This window comes from Oncorhynchus mykiss, chromosome 22, assembly GCF_013265735.2.
Source record: "Oncorhynchus mykiss isolate Arlee chromosome 22, USDA_OmykA_1.1, whole genome shotgun sequence".
Lineage (NCBI taxonomy): Eukaryota > Metazoa > Chordata > Actinopteri > Salmoniformes > Salmonidae > Oncorhynchus > Oncorhynchus mykiss.
In genome coordinates this window covers 23,821,320-23,836,338 of record NC_048586.1, presented here as the reverse complement: position 1 = coordinate 23,836,338, position 15,019 = coordinate 23,821,320, and the positions used below count along the sequence as shown (strand labels likewise).

At 41.7% G+C, this 15,019-nt stretch overlaps 1 protein-coding gene across 3 annotated transcripts in view; it reads left to right on the top strand.

Annotated features, from left to right (window-relative positions):
* The first annotated feature begins 691 nt into the window (after positions 1-691).
* The window catches only part of appb (amyloid beta (A4) precursor protein b), a 32,071-nt gene continuing 17,743 nt past the window's right edge, over positions 692-15,019 (top strand). For 2 of the 3 annotated variants that reach the window (XM_021579896.2, XM_021579894.2), the window contains exons 1-4: positions 692-917; positions 10,739-10,906; positions 11,152-11,281; positions 11,349-11,461. In XM_021579896.2, coding sequence (XP_021435571.2) covers positions 858-917; positions 10,739-10,906; positions 11,152-11,281; positions 11,349-11,461 — 471 coding nt within the window. In that variant the 5' untranslated portion in view covers positions 692-857. Of the gene's footprint in view, positions 918-7,274; positions 7,325-10,738; positions 10,907-11,151; positions 11,282-11,348; positions 11,462-15,019 lie in introns of those variants that run through there. The other variant, XM_036959553.1, reaches the window with a different exon arrangement.

Here is a 15,019-nt window from a genome sequence, read left to right as displayed (position 1 = left end):
CGATTCTGTGCTTCCAACATCGTGGCAACAGTTTCCTGTTTCAGCATGACAAATCCCCCGTGCACAAAAGCGAGGTCTATACAGAAATGGTATGTTGAGATCTTGTGGAAGAATTTGACTAGCCTGCATATTGGCCATATACCACACCCCCTTGAGCCTTATTGCTTAATTACACATCTCAATCAAAGCTCACAGATTACTGCACCTGTACATAGCCCACCTATAATTTAGCCCAAACAACTACCTCTTTCCCTACTGTATTTATTTGATTTATTTTGCTCCTTTGCACCCCATTATTTGTATTTCTACTTTGCACATTCTTCCACTGCAAATCTACCATTCCAGTGTTTTACTTGCTATATTGTATTTACTTTGCCACCATGGCCTTTTTTTTGCCTTTTACCTCCCTTATCTCACCTCATTTGCTCACATCGTATATAGATAGACTTGTTTATACTGCATTATTGACTGTATGTTTGTTTTACTCCATGCTTTATCTTGGCCAGGTCGCAATTGTAAATGAGAACTTGTTCTCAACTTGCCTACCTGGTTAAATAAAGGTGAAATTAAAAATTTAAAAATCCTCACTTATTACCCTGCAGTACTTCCCAATAGGAGCTGCCACCCACCCACCTCTTCCCCCACACTAGTTTCTTCCCATAGTGCTTTCTCGCGGCCCGGTCAGGTGACAGGCTTTGGAGCAGCTGGCCAGCCTCGTTGTCGCTCTCCATCATCCTATGCTCGTAACAGGCACCGTCGCCAAGCGGGAGTGCACGGGAACGGGATAGAGGTTCATACCAACGGATTGATCTGAATATTTTCAATATATTGGACGGAACTGATTTAGGGTCAACGGCATGGTCGAGCGAACAGCATTTCTGTTGTTATGGGTGGCGACCTTGACGCTGACATCGGAGGTAAGTAAAAGGGAGAAAACTGGTGCCTTCTGGATGATGCACGAGCTTTCATAAGGTATGTACCCTCACTGTAGCAGCGGAGGATACGGGTGAGGCTAAAATCAGGAGTGAAAATAACGGAATTCAGACCAAGGGTGAATCAAGATTGCATTTGTTTGGATACATACAAAAATGTTAGAAATTACGTTGATAGCCTACAATGTTTTTAAAACACCATACGTGTCAACGCCATAGATGTTTTTGCGATTAGGCTACATTCCTTTTCCAATTTCGTAGTGGCGAGAAGAAGCTTGTTTTTTTTATTTATCTCTATCAGCCTAATTGTGGAGTAGAATATCATAATGCGTAAAGCAAAAGACCTGACTAAGCCTATTACTTTTTTAGGCCTACCCTTATAGTTGTCAACGACACTGGATTGACAGTTTGGCACTGTAGATTAAAGGGGCTCAGAATTACACAAGCATGTTTGTTCAGTTTTTCTTCTGACACACCACTATTTTAGCCTTCCAAATATCTAAACGAAGATGATAGGGCCTTTATTGTGCGATTGCTTTTGTTTCACTGGTGTGGCCTACGTGCATGCTGATCTGGTATTTTACAAGGGTGTGTGAGCATTCGGTAGAATATTGAGCAGATTTTCGTTTAGACCTGATAAACAAACCAGATAATTAGGTTTACCCCCCCCCCCCCCATTCAGATCATTGTCTAATTGAACACACAAAAAACCATAGGGTTTCACAGAAGTGTCCCCTTTTTTTTTTTTTTACCTCACCTGCACATCATTATCTGTCTTCTTTGACCTTTTCCTTACACTCCATTATGTACAGTTAAACTAAACTCATTATCATTTGAATAAAGAAATATTTTAAATCCCAGCAACCTTTAAAATAAAGTTCAAGAGCAAACGGTTTTCAATAGTTTGTAATGATTTAAAAAAAAAAAAAATTAAAAAAAAAAAAATTCATTGGACTTTAAGAAATGACACAATGTCATTTAACACTGTCATTTAACACAATGGCATTTTCTCTAAAATGTTTATTGACACAGAGGTTTCAAATTAATCCCACCCCAGTTAAATTTGAGCATAGCTCATGAGCCCACCTCTGATACTGTTCACGCAGTATCCAGACCCCACCGGTAACAGAGAAGAGCTCGTTACAAAGCAAGCCTTCGGCATCCCCTTCTTTTAGAATGTTTGTGGTGGTTTTGGAACCTGGAACAACCTTTTTCAGTGGCGCCACAGCTTTCTTCAGTGTCACTGGTTTCTTTCTCCCTTTGCTTTCTTCCTTCTCTCTTAGTTTTTATTGCCTTGTCCTCCTGGAAACTTGTGAAGTGAGGCTGTCAGGACTGTAGCCGACTCAGCCTTTCTTTTCCCAGGCCTTGCCTCCTGTATCCTTGGCATGGATATTCCACTATGACCTCTGCTGCTGTTTGTTGTACAACTGGTACTTTTAATAAAAACAAACAAACAAATTAACAACAAGAACTCATGAGTATTGGTTCAAAAAACAATTATTTCTAACCACTCTATATGCTACTATATATTTCCTTAAATTAGTGCTGATGTTTTTTCTTACCAACATTCGGAGCAGGGTCACTGGAGACATGTGAGTGCTGGGGGTGGAGGATGTGGCGGCATTTGATGTTGTGGCAAGGTTAGAGGTCATAATTGGGGTGAAGCCAACAGCTTGAGCCAGACTGGTTGCTTGTGGGATATGGATGGAGAATTCTGGGTGTTGTTTAATAAAACCGTAAAACTAGCCTATGCCTGCCAACCCCCTTTCTTTATTGAATGTGTTTTGCATTACCATGCTGGCCTTCTAGGCAGAGCTGCAAAGAAAAAGCCATGTCTCAGACTGGCCAATAAAAAGAAAAGATTAAGATGGGCAAAAGAACACAGACACTGGACAGAGGAACTCTGCCTAGAAGGCCAGCATCCTGGAGTCACCTCTTCACTGTTGACGTTGAGACGGGTGTTTTTGCGGATACTATTTAATGAAGCTGCCAGTTGAGGACTTGTGAGGCCTTGAGGACTCTGTTTCTCAAACTAGACACTCTAATGTATTTGTCCTCTTGCTCACTTGTGCACCGGGGCCTCCCACTCCTCTTTCTATTCTGGTTAGAGCCAGTTTGAGCTGTTCTGTGAAGGGAGTAGTACACAGCGTTGTACGAGATCTTCAGTTTCTTGGCAATTTCTCGCATGGAATAGCCTTAATTTCTCAGAACAAGAATAGACTGACGAGTTTCAGAAGAAAGTTCTTTGTATCTCACCATTTTGAGCCTGTAATCAAACCCATAAATGCTGATGCTCCAGATACTCAACTAGTCTAAAGAAGGCCAGTTTTATTGCTTCTTTAATGAGAACAACAGTTTTCAGATGTGCCAACATAATTGCAAAAGGGTTTTCTACAAATAACCTTTTTATAATGATAAACTTGGATTAGCTAACACAACGTGCCATTGGAACACAGGAGTGATGGTTGCTGATAATGGGCTTCTGTACGCCTATGTAGATATTCCATAAAACATCTGCCGTTTCCAGCTTGAATAGTAATTTACAACATTAACAATGTCTACACTGTATTTCTGATCAATTTGATATTAATTTTATGGACAAACAAAATGTGCTTTTCTTTCAAAAACAAGGACATTTCTAAGTGACCCCAAACTTTTGAACGGTAGTGTGTGTATGTATGTGTGTATATCTTAGGAACGGTGGAGAACTGACCCCTAATCTAACCCTAACCCCCTATTCTGACCCTAACCCTGCAAACTGAAGGTTAGCTAGCTAAGCTAGCAGACATGATCTTATGCTAACTAGCTGGCTAGCATTTAGTTCAACTCAGACTTTCTGCTATTGAAGTCTTGATGACAGCTTTGCACACTCTTGGCATTCTCTCAAACAGCTTCATGAGGTAGTCACCTGGAATGCATTTCAATTAACAGGTGTGCCTTGTTAAGTTAATTTGTGGAATTTATTTCCTTAATGCGTTTGAGTAAAAACCTTGGAATGAGTAGGTCTGTCCAAACGTTTGACTGGTTCTGTATATTTTTTAATGCTCATGTTGTCCCTCAGTGTCTCATGCAATGAATGACACATTTTCCAAAGCAATACTAAATATAATGTTTGAAAGAGTAAAAAGGAACCAATAAAATAAATAAGAATTTAAATATTAGTTATGCCTTAGAGAGCTTTGGTGTCATTTAACAACAAGGAACCGATTTTAATAAATTCCCTCAACTCGCTGTAGCAGCGTGGAGAGGACCAGAGAAAGGCAGGGGAAGGGCCACAAGTGACACATGCAGCAGCAGGCAGAACCGCAGAGAGGGTACAGACTGCAGAGCAGCGCAACAAGGCTCAGCCGAGCGGACACAAACAGGAAAGTCGCTAAATCATTCAAAAGTTGGCGGCAGCCTTAAAAAGTAGCTTAATTTGTCACAATCCTAAAATCGCTGGAGGTGTCTGAAATCTTGCTTAATCTAGCTTCAAAGTTGCTGTATTGACAACACTGGCACAAACTGTTTCGGATTGGGAAGCCTGTGGATGGCTTTATTGACCTTACGTTAACATGATACAATGTTGCATTTGTCACATAGTGGCCTGCAGAGGATGGTGGGTTGGTTATGTGGTGAGGAGAACAGAAAAGGATGAAGCTCGACACAAGCAAGATGGTGTCAGTGCTGCAGTGTTAAGATACTTGCACAGCAAATTGAGCAGTGTTACCCAAGGGGCAAGGGTTCCGGTCTGGAAGCATGCTTTTGACTGCACCGACAGTATTGCTTTGGTACTGCAGTTTAACTCAATGACGGCCGACAAAGACAATTCCCATTAATGGCCCCATAGAGAAGTCAATTATAAAACCCCTAGTAAGACACTTTAGTCATCACCTTTGTGCACAAAACATCTGTAAAAATTATTGTCGGGAAGGCACGAACGTAAAATGTTAATCTTTGGCTGTGAGTTATAAAAAAATGAATATATATTTATCACTTTTTTATCACTAAAGATATTAACATTTTACGTTCGTGCTCTGCGGTCATGACCGCAGCTAGCCAGGGAAGTGCTGGTTGGCTTGTTTAGCTGTCCACTTGCTCTGACCGAGTTTCCAAAACATATTTGCGCAGAACTGCTGTCCGTCCAGTTCGCACTGAGTGCTAGTGCGCAGGCAGAGTATTCCCAGTAAGAAAGATGGCAGCATCCACGTAACGGCAAATGCAAACGTGAGTAGATTATATTGAAAACAAAGGTTGGTCATCTTTGAGGCAATCTCTAGTTCTTAGTGTATATATCAGGTGGTGTTAACTAGTGTTCATATTTTTTTGTGAACAATTGTGTTGATTCAGCAGTTCAATTAACTCTGGTGTTAAAGAACACCAGTGTTGGTGTTAATATCCAGTCTTTAGTGTGAGAGTATTTGCTTTAATCTGCGGAGAGTAAAACATTTAACACTGGTCCAGTGTCAATACAGGTCCATACTTTTCAGTCTTAAATGAACACACTGCTTAGTGTAAAGCCTTCTTTGCATATTTTCCAGAGTGCCTTGCCTTTCATGGGTGGTAACTCTACAATTAACTCGAAAAAGGAAAGGACACTGGCAAATTATATTGGAGGCATTGCTTAGTTGGGATGTGGCTTTCAATTAGTTATTTTGGGCCACCTGTGAATGGAAGTATTGTACCATGTAAGTAGTCTATGGTTATTTGAATTAAAAGTTTGAGTATGTCTATTGTCAGTGCCGAAGTCTTCATAAATGCTTATATAAGAGCATATGACAATAAAGACTAACATTATTGTAATGTCCTTAACCCAACACGGAATAACAAGAGTTACACCTCTTGGTGTAATGATTAAAAATACTGAGGTTTTATGTCGTAACACCATTGGTGAAAACTATATACACTTCCTAGTGTTAAAATGTTTTATTGCATAACACTGAAAGTGTTCATTCTCTAACACTGACATAGTGTAACAGCGTAGCACTAAACACAGTGTTACATTTAACACTGTCAGTGTTGATTTAACACTCAATATTTTCTGTGTGGAGGTCCGTGGGGCGACGCACAATTGGCCTAGTGTCGTCCGGGTTAGGGAGGGTTTGGCCGGTAGGGATATCCTTCTCTCATCGCGCACTAGTGACTCCTGTAGCAGGCCAGGCGTAGTGCACGCTAACCAGGTCGCCAGGTGCACGGTGTTTCCTCCGACACATTGGTGCGGCTGGCTTCCGGGTTGGATGTGCGCTGTGTTAAGAAGCAGTGCGGCTTGGTTGGGTTGTGTTTCGGAGGACGCATGGCTTTCAACCTTCGTCTCTCCCGAGCCCGTATGGGAGTTGTTAGTAGTTACTATCTTGTCTCATTGCTACAATTGGATACCACTAAATTGGGGAGAAAAAAAAAGAAAAGAAAAGAGGTAAAATAAAAAAATTAATAGACTTAATTATAACATAATAACACACACATACGAGCCATAGGTCATTAATATGGTCGTATCCGGAAACTATCATCTCGAAAACAAGACATTTATTCTTTCAGTGAAATACGGAACTGTTCCGTATTTTATCTAACGGGTGACATCCATAAGTCTAAATATTCCTGTTACATTGTACAACCTTCAATGTTATGTCATAATTACGTAAAATTCTGGCAAATTAGTTCGCACGAGCCAGGCAGCCCAAACTGTTGCATATACTCTGACTCTGCGTGCAATGAACGCAAGAGAAGTGACACAATTTACCTAGTTTAATATTGCCTGCTAACCTGGATTTTTTAAAGCTAAATATGCAGGTAAAAAAATATATACTTCTATGTATTGATTTTAAGAAAGGCATTGATGTTTATGGTTAGGTACAGTCGTGCAACGATTATGCTTTTTTTTCGCAAATGCGCTTTTGTTAAATCATCCCGTTTGGCGCTGTTGGCTGTCTTTGTTAGGAGAAATAGTCTTCACACAGTTCGCAACGAGCCAGGCGGCCCAAACTGCTGCATATACCCTGACTCTGTTGCAAGAAAAGTGACACCATTTCCCTAGTTAAAAGAAACTCATGTTAGCAGGCAATATTAACTAAATATGCAGGTTTAAAAATATATACTTGTGTATTGATTTTAAGAAAGGCATTGATGTTTATGTTTAGGTACACGTTGGAGCAACGACAGTTCTTTTTCGGGAATGCGCACCGCATCGATTATATGCAACGCAGGACACGCTAGATAAACTAGTAATATCATCAACCATGTGTAGTTAACTAGTGATTATGATTGATTCTTTTTTATAAGATGTTTAATGCTAGCTAGCAACTTACCTTGGCTTCTTACATCATTTGCGTAACAGGCAGGATCCTCGTGGAGTGCAATGTAAAGCAGGTGGTTAGAGCGTTGGACTAGTTGCAAGATTGAATCCCCGAGCTGACAAGGTAAAAATCTGTCGTTTTGCCCCTGAACAAGGCAGTTAACCCACTGTTCCTAGGCCATCATTGAAAATAAGAATGTGTTCTTAACTGACTTGCCTAGTTAAATAAGGTTATGAAAAAAAAAATATTGGCCAAATTGGTGTCCCTAAATACCAAATACCAATTTCCGATTGTTATGAAATCGGCCCTAATTAATCGGCCATTCCGATTAATCGGTCGACCTCTAGTCACATGTTGCTTCACATGTTATCAAATTAAATCACATGAGATCAAATGTTCACGTGAAATTCATGTTTTTTTCCGTAAGGGTTCTCTCACACCTCGGGTCAACTTGTCTCCAGAGTGATAGGTCAACTTCTCGCGGTGGTGTGGTGTGTAGGGTTGGCTTCAGGGTGAAAAGTGCTGGTGGGAGGCTGGGAGGGAGTATGATATTGAACACTGACACATAATAGTAACATGCTTCATTGCTGTTCCTGGGGAACACACTGGATGTCTCAGCTGCTGGGATTACGGCAGAGAAGAGGAGGTCAAAGAGAAGTGGTTCTTACTCTCTGCTATAGTGCAGCCTCTCCTGGGGATGTCACCTTCCCTGAGACGATGGGACCTGAAGTCAACTGTCATCTAGCTAGCTAGTAAATATTAGTTGGTACCAGAGTGCCAGTCAGCTAGTGGCAGGTATCATATAACATCTAGGCAGGGTTGGAACAAGGCAAGCTACATAAACACAAGCATCCTCTTTCCTAAGCATAACAGACACTCCCAAGGTCCTAACATTGTGGAATGTGGTTTCTCTTACTCCTGTTGCAACTGACCCCCTCAATAACAAGGACTTTTCTTTGGATTGTTTTACTACCTGGCTGTCACATAGCCTACTGTATAAATTTAGAGTGACTAAAAGCAGGCTAGTCTGTTACGTACCATGGCCAAAGTGCAGTTGCAGTACTATCTTTGTCCCAGCTACACTACTGTTACATGGCTTTCTCCTCTCCCCTCATTCTTAAATTCCTACACAGAGCATTGACCAGCACCGTAACCTAGTTCAATGTGCTGACTCATACCTGACAAATCTATACTGAACAAAAATATAAAAACGCAACATGCAATAATTTCATATGTTACAGTTCATATGAGGGAATCAGTCAATTGAAATAAATACATTAGGCCCTAATATATGGATTTCTCATGACTGAGAATACAGATATGCATCTGTTGGTCACAGATACCTTTAAAAACATAATGGGCCTCACAATGGGCCTCAGGAACTAGTCACTGTATTTCTGTGCATTCAAATTGCAATTGTGTTTGTTGTCCATAGTTTATGCCTGCCCATACCATAGTCCCACCGGCCACCATATGATGGGGCACTCTGTTCACAATGTTGACATCAGCAAACCGCTCACCCACACGAGGCCATACACATGGTCTGTGATTGTGAGGCCGGTTGGACTTACTGCCAAATTGTCTAAAACAACATTGGAGGCAGCTTATGGTAGAGAAATTAATATTAAATTATCTGGCAACAGCTCTGGTGGACATTCCTGCGTCAGCATGCCAATTGTATGCTCCCTCAAAACTTGACAAAACAGGCCTTTTATTGTCCTCGGCACAAGGTGCACCTGTGTAATGATCATGCTGTTTAATCAGCTTATTGATATTCCTCACCTTTCAGGTGGATGGATTATCTTGGCAAAGTAGAAATGCTTGCTAACAGGGATGTAAACAAAGTTGTGCACAACATTTGATAGAAATACAGTTTTTGTGCATATGGAAAATGTATGGGATCTTTTATTTCAGCTCATGAAACATGGGACCAACACTTTACTTGTTGGGTTTATATTTTTGTTCAGTGTAGATAGTGTGTCTTAACTCTTAATGAAATGAAGTGAATTAAGATTCTAGGACCACCTGCAACCCTGCTGATGCTGTGTATTTCTGTTGCCATGCCAACAGCATTGCTGTTGAGAGTGAGACACCATCTTGGAAATGCTACCTTCTCCCCATCGCATCAGTTGTTTCTGGCATCCCACCACCTCATAATATCAACTTCCATTCAGGCTCATTGGAAGATGATTTATGATTGTGTTCCTCGTGTCAGCCATGTTCCATCAGGGTCCCTTAAAATTAAACGCACACACTCACGGACACACCCACGCAAGACATAAAAAAAAAGAGGAAAATACGCAATTAACCGGCAGTGTCAAAGAGCTTCCCTGCAGGTATCATGCAACGAGCACCTAGTGAGAGAATAGCACACTCCCTGAACTCCACAGGGTGTTAGCTCATAAATAAATGATTTTTCTTTTTAAATACACCAACAGCAGCATCTACTGAGAACTGTTTAACTGCTGCATAAAAGGACAACGTGTGCTTCTATAACACATGTATTGCATACAAAATGCAACCATGAATATGGGGAGAAAAGCTGTAGCAGATTTTCTCAAATTTATGTGGTTAATATTAATCATAATCTGCTACACTACAGGCTGCTGAAATAACTAAGGCCTAGTTTTTTCAAAGGCAAACACAGCACCATCTTTGCTTTGGTAATTTACCAGCAGAATGGCAGCAGGATCCTGTTTGGTAGTTTGCAGCATCTGTATATTCGGATGTGCGCAAGACGAAAAGGAGAGCTAGACAGCCAGCTACAATGAAACTTCCTCCGATTGCATCACGGAATGAAAAACGATCCCAGAATGCTTTGTGTTTAGCTCAGTTAGAAGGAGGAGGTAAAAGTGGCTCTATTTTTATACAGTTCTCTGTTTCCACCTCCCTCTCTGACACACACATTTTCTAGCGCTATCTGTCTGTGTCTGACGTTCCCTCTTGCACACATTCTATATTTCTTTATTTCTCTCTCTCTCTTTCTCACCTAATGCTTCTGAGCTCATCCTTTCCTATATGAACAACACTCCCAATTCACTCAGGACACCAACACAAGAGCTCATACAAGCACAGTCACACACTGTAGGCACAGTTCTCAGTGCTGTTGCCTGTGTGCCTGTCAGTGTGTGTGTGTGTGTGTGTGTGTGTGTTTTTTACCTTTATTTAACTAGGCAAGTCAGAGAGAGGGTAACATTAACCCAAGTAGTGTTGACCTCTGTCACGGTGGTGTCCTAAAAGGAAATTATGAAAGCTACAGCCAGATTGACCTGATCTCAGCTGCAACGTGGGAATGAATACATTTGTGTTTTGAGTCACTTTAGCTTTTGAGTGCACTTCAACTAAAGTTTTTAAACCGTAATTACAGTAATTTCACTCTCCAACCTCCCTCTCCTCCCCGGTCATTCCTATGTCCTCCCTCTATTCCTTCATCTACCATCCTTCTCTCCCTCTCCTTATTCCCTCTGTCCCCTCGCTCCTCCCATCTTCCTTCCACCATCTACCATCTCTCTTGGTCTCTCTCCTCTATCCCTCCAGGTGCCATCTGATGACTCAGTGGCTCTGCTAGCGGAGCCCCAGATAGCCATGTTCTGTGGGAAGCTCAACATGCACGTCAACGTCCAGAGTGGCAAGTGGGAGCCAGACCCCTCCGGCACCAAGAGCTGCATCGGAACCAAGAAGGGCATCCTGCAGTACTGCCAGGAGGTTGGAGGAGAGGGCGGGAGGGAGGGGGGAGGGAAAGGTGGCAGAGGGAGGAAAGGGTGAGCGGTAGTAAAAAGAGAAATAAAGAAAGGTATAAGGAGAGTGGAAGATATAGGGGTGGAACCGGAATGAAATTAGGGCGAGAAAGATAAACAAGGGAGATCTGAGGTAAATGTTGTGAATATTACACCAATACAAAACAACTGTGTGAAGTCTTGGACATTCATAGAACCCTGCTCCTTCCGCAGGTGTACCCTGAGCTCCAGAGCACAAACGTGGTGGAGGCCAATCAGCCAGTCAGCATCCAGAACTGGTGCAAGAAGGGACGCAAGCTGTGTCGCAGTCACACACACATCGTGGTGCCCTACCGCTGCCTGGGTAAGCGGTGTATGTGTGTGTACTTGAGTGTGTGTGAGAGACTCTGTAATCTGTGTGTGTTTTGCAGTTGGGGAGTTTGTGAGTGATGCGTTGCTGGTTCCTGATAAGTGCAAGTTCCTGCACCAGGAGAGAATGGACATGTGTGAGAGGCACCTGCACTGGCACACCGTGGCTAAAGAGGTGAGGACACATGCTTTTCACTTAATTTTCACACCATTCTGTTGTGTTCAGGTATGTTCTTCCCAAGTCTCCCCTCTCTCGCTATCTCTCTCCTATATCTATCTAGTATTATCTCCTCCTATCGCTCTCGTTCTCTATCTAGCTCTCTCTCTCTCAATTCAAAGAGCTTTATTGGCATGGAAAACATGTTTACATTGTCAAAGCAAGTGAAATAGATAATAAACAAAAGTGGAATAAACAACATGAAATGAACAGTAAACATTACACTCACAAAAGTTCCAAAGGAATAGAGACATTTCAAATGTCATGTTATGGCTATACTGTATACAGTGTTGTAACGATGTGCAAATAGTTCACGTACAAAGCGAAAATAAATCAACATCAATATGTGTTGTATTTACAATGGTGTTTGTTCTTCACTGGTTGGCTTTTTCTTGTGGCAACAAGTCTGTGTAATCTGGGGGACATATGTCTAATAGGGTCATACATTTGGTAGGAGGTTAGGAAGTGCAGCTCAGTTTCTAATTTTGTGGGCAGTGTGCACATAGCCTGTCTTCTCTTGAGAGCCAGATCTGCCTACGACAGCCTTTCTCAATAGCTCACTGAGTCTGTACATAGTCAAAGCTTTCCTTCATTTTGGGTCAGTCACAGGGGTCAGGTTTTCTGCCACGGTGTACCCTCTGTTTAGGGACAAATACCATTCTAGTTTGCTCAGATTTTTTTGTTAATTCTTTCCATTGTGTCAAGTAAATATCTTTTTGTTTTCTCATGATTTGGTTGGGTCTAATTGTGCTGCTTTCCTGGGTCTCTGTGGGGTCTGTTTGTGTTTGTTGACAGAGCCCCAAGACCAGCTTGCTTAGGGGACTCTTCTCCAGTTTCATCTCTCTGTAGGTGATGGCTTTGTTATGGAAGGTTTGGGAATCGCTTCCTTTAAGGTGGTTGTAGAATTTAACGGCTCTTTTCTGGATTTGGATAATTAGTGGGTATTGGCCTAATTCTGCTCTGCATGTATTATTTGGTGTTTTGCGTTGTACATGAGGATATTTTTGCAGAATTCTGAATGCAGAGTCTCAATTTGGTGTTTGTCACATTTTTTTTTATTTTGACATTTTTGGTTGGTGAGTGGACCCCAGACCTCACAATCATAACTGATTCAAGTCTTTTAGCAACTGGACTTTTTTTTTGGAACACCATTATTTTTGTCTTAAGATTTACTGTCTGGGCCCAGGTCTGACAGAATCTGTGCAGAAGGTGTAGGTGCTGCTGTAGGCCCTCCTTGGTTGGGGACAGACGCACCAGATTATCAGCAAACAGTAGACATTTGACTTCAGATTCTAGTAGGGTGAGGCCGGTACTGCAGAATGTTCTAGTGCCCTTGCCAATTCGTTGATATGTATGTTGAAGAGGGTGGGGCTTAAGCTGCATCCCTGTCTCAGCCCATGTCTGTGTGGAAAGGAATGTGTGTTTTTTTGCTCATTTTAACCACACACTTGTTGTTTGTGTACATGAATTTCATAACACGTTTCCATCAATTTGTATAACAGATCCTCATGCCAAATTGAGTCTCAAGCTTTTTTGAAATCAACAAAGCATGAGAAGACTGTTTGACTGTCAGTTAGAGTTTACAGGGTGAATATGACCGACCGGCAGAAAATCGGTTTTATGTAGTAGAGACTCAGAGCTACAAAATTGTATATCATACACTACAGTTGAGGAACAATAAGTATTTTTTCTTTGAAAGTAGATCAAGTCGTAAACTCACTTTTGAGAAAATGGCCTTTGAATGTTTTGGTACTACTATTGGAGAGCCCTTCATTGTCTACACCCATTCAGCACTGTTCACACCTTCTTAAGCTTTAGACCCACCCATTTCTTTAAGGATTGATCCAAGCATTCTGTACAATTAGCAGGCAAGCACCCAAGCTAACTTGCTAGCCACTTCCAGACATCTAAGTGAGCGATAACAGCTCACTGCACATTACTCGCCCTAGCAGAGCTGGTTCGACCACAACAGCAGTCAAACACCCAAGCTAACATTGGCCAGCTTGCTAGCTACTTCCAGACACGTAATGAGAGAACACCCCACTCTGACCATTTTCTCACCCTAGTAGAGCTGGTTAGGCTGTTTTCATGTTATCCAGAGCGTTGGTGACTGTAACTATGCTGCTGGCAACAATTTAATTACGCTTTTTTGCCAATGTTTACTGACACTGGCCATATTCAATGGGTGTTGAGCGTTCGTAAATGCTGGCACACTAAGAAGTATTTTGTTAAGACAAAACAATGAATGTAAACAATGAACCATAAACCCAACTCATGACATTACTACCCTGCATGAATCTGCAGGTAGCTAACCAACCAGGTTCAATGTTAGCTAGCCAACATTAGGCTATAACTAGTCAAGCAAATATGTCTGAGATATGAAGACTAAGATCATACACATAACATTAGCTAGTGGGTCAGCCAGCTAACGCTAGCAAACAGTACATTAACTTGTAATGAAACCACTTTCTATCAAAATTAGAAACATGTCATATCTGAAAATGTAGCTAGCTAGACTATCTTACCTGTATACATCATGGTTGGACACGTCTCCTTCCATGTTTGTCCTTAGTTTGAAGATGTAATCCAGAGACAGGTGTTTTCTCCATCTCCTTAGCTATCATACTGGAATTCCACTGATTTCAAAACTCGGTCCTCCAGAAAGTGGAGAGCATACACATAACGTTAGCTAGCGAGCCTGCCAGCTAACGTTAGCTAGTTAACAGTATACTTTAACTTGATATTAAGTTTATGCAGTTTTACTAGACAGAAGTGTGCTATATGGCAGACCAATCCAAAATAATCTCTCGGCATGTCCAGCCTACTCATTATCCCAGCCAATCATGGTTAGTGGGAAGGTTGCTGACTTTTCTGTGGCTAAACCAACTAGGCTTGTAAATTTAACAAATTGTATTTGTATTTACAGATGGCTTACAATTTTGTTATTAAGGCACATGAAGTTCACATGATCGAGATTTGTCTCTACTTTTGTGGATTGGGGTGATCAGTCCCTGGTTCCAAATATTGTAAATTAAAACATGTCAATTGGAATTTGTGGTCTGTATAGTTTATCATTTCAGTCCTAGTCATTCATTGGATGCAGTCTATCACAATGCCATCCGTTTTGTCACCAAAGCCCCATATACTACCCACCACTGCGACCTGTACGCTCTCGTTGGCTGGCCCTCGCTTCATAATCGTCGCCAAACCCACTGGCTCCAGGTCAACTACAAGACCCTGCTAGGTAAAGTCCCCCCTTGTCTCAGCTCGCTGGTCATCATAGCAGCACCCACCTGTAGCACGCGCTCCAGCAGGTACATCTCTCTGGTCACCCCCAAAACCAATTCTTACTTTGGCCGCCTCTCCTTCCAGTTCTCTGCTGCCAATAACTGAAACGAACTACAAAATTCTCTGAAACTGGAAACACTCATCTCCCTCACTAGCTTTAAGCACCAGCTGTCAGAGCAGCTCACAGATTATTGCACCTGTACATAGCCCATCTATAATTTAGCCCAA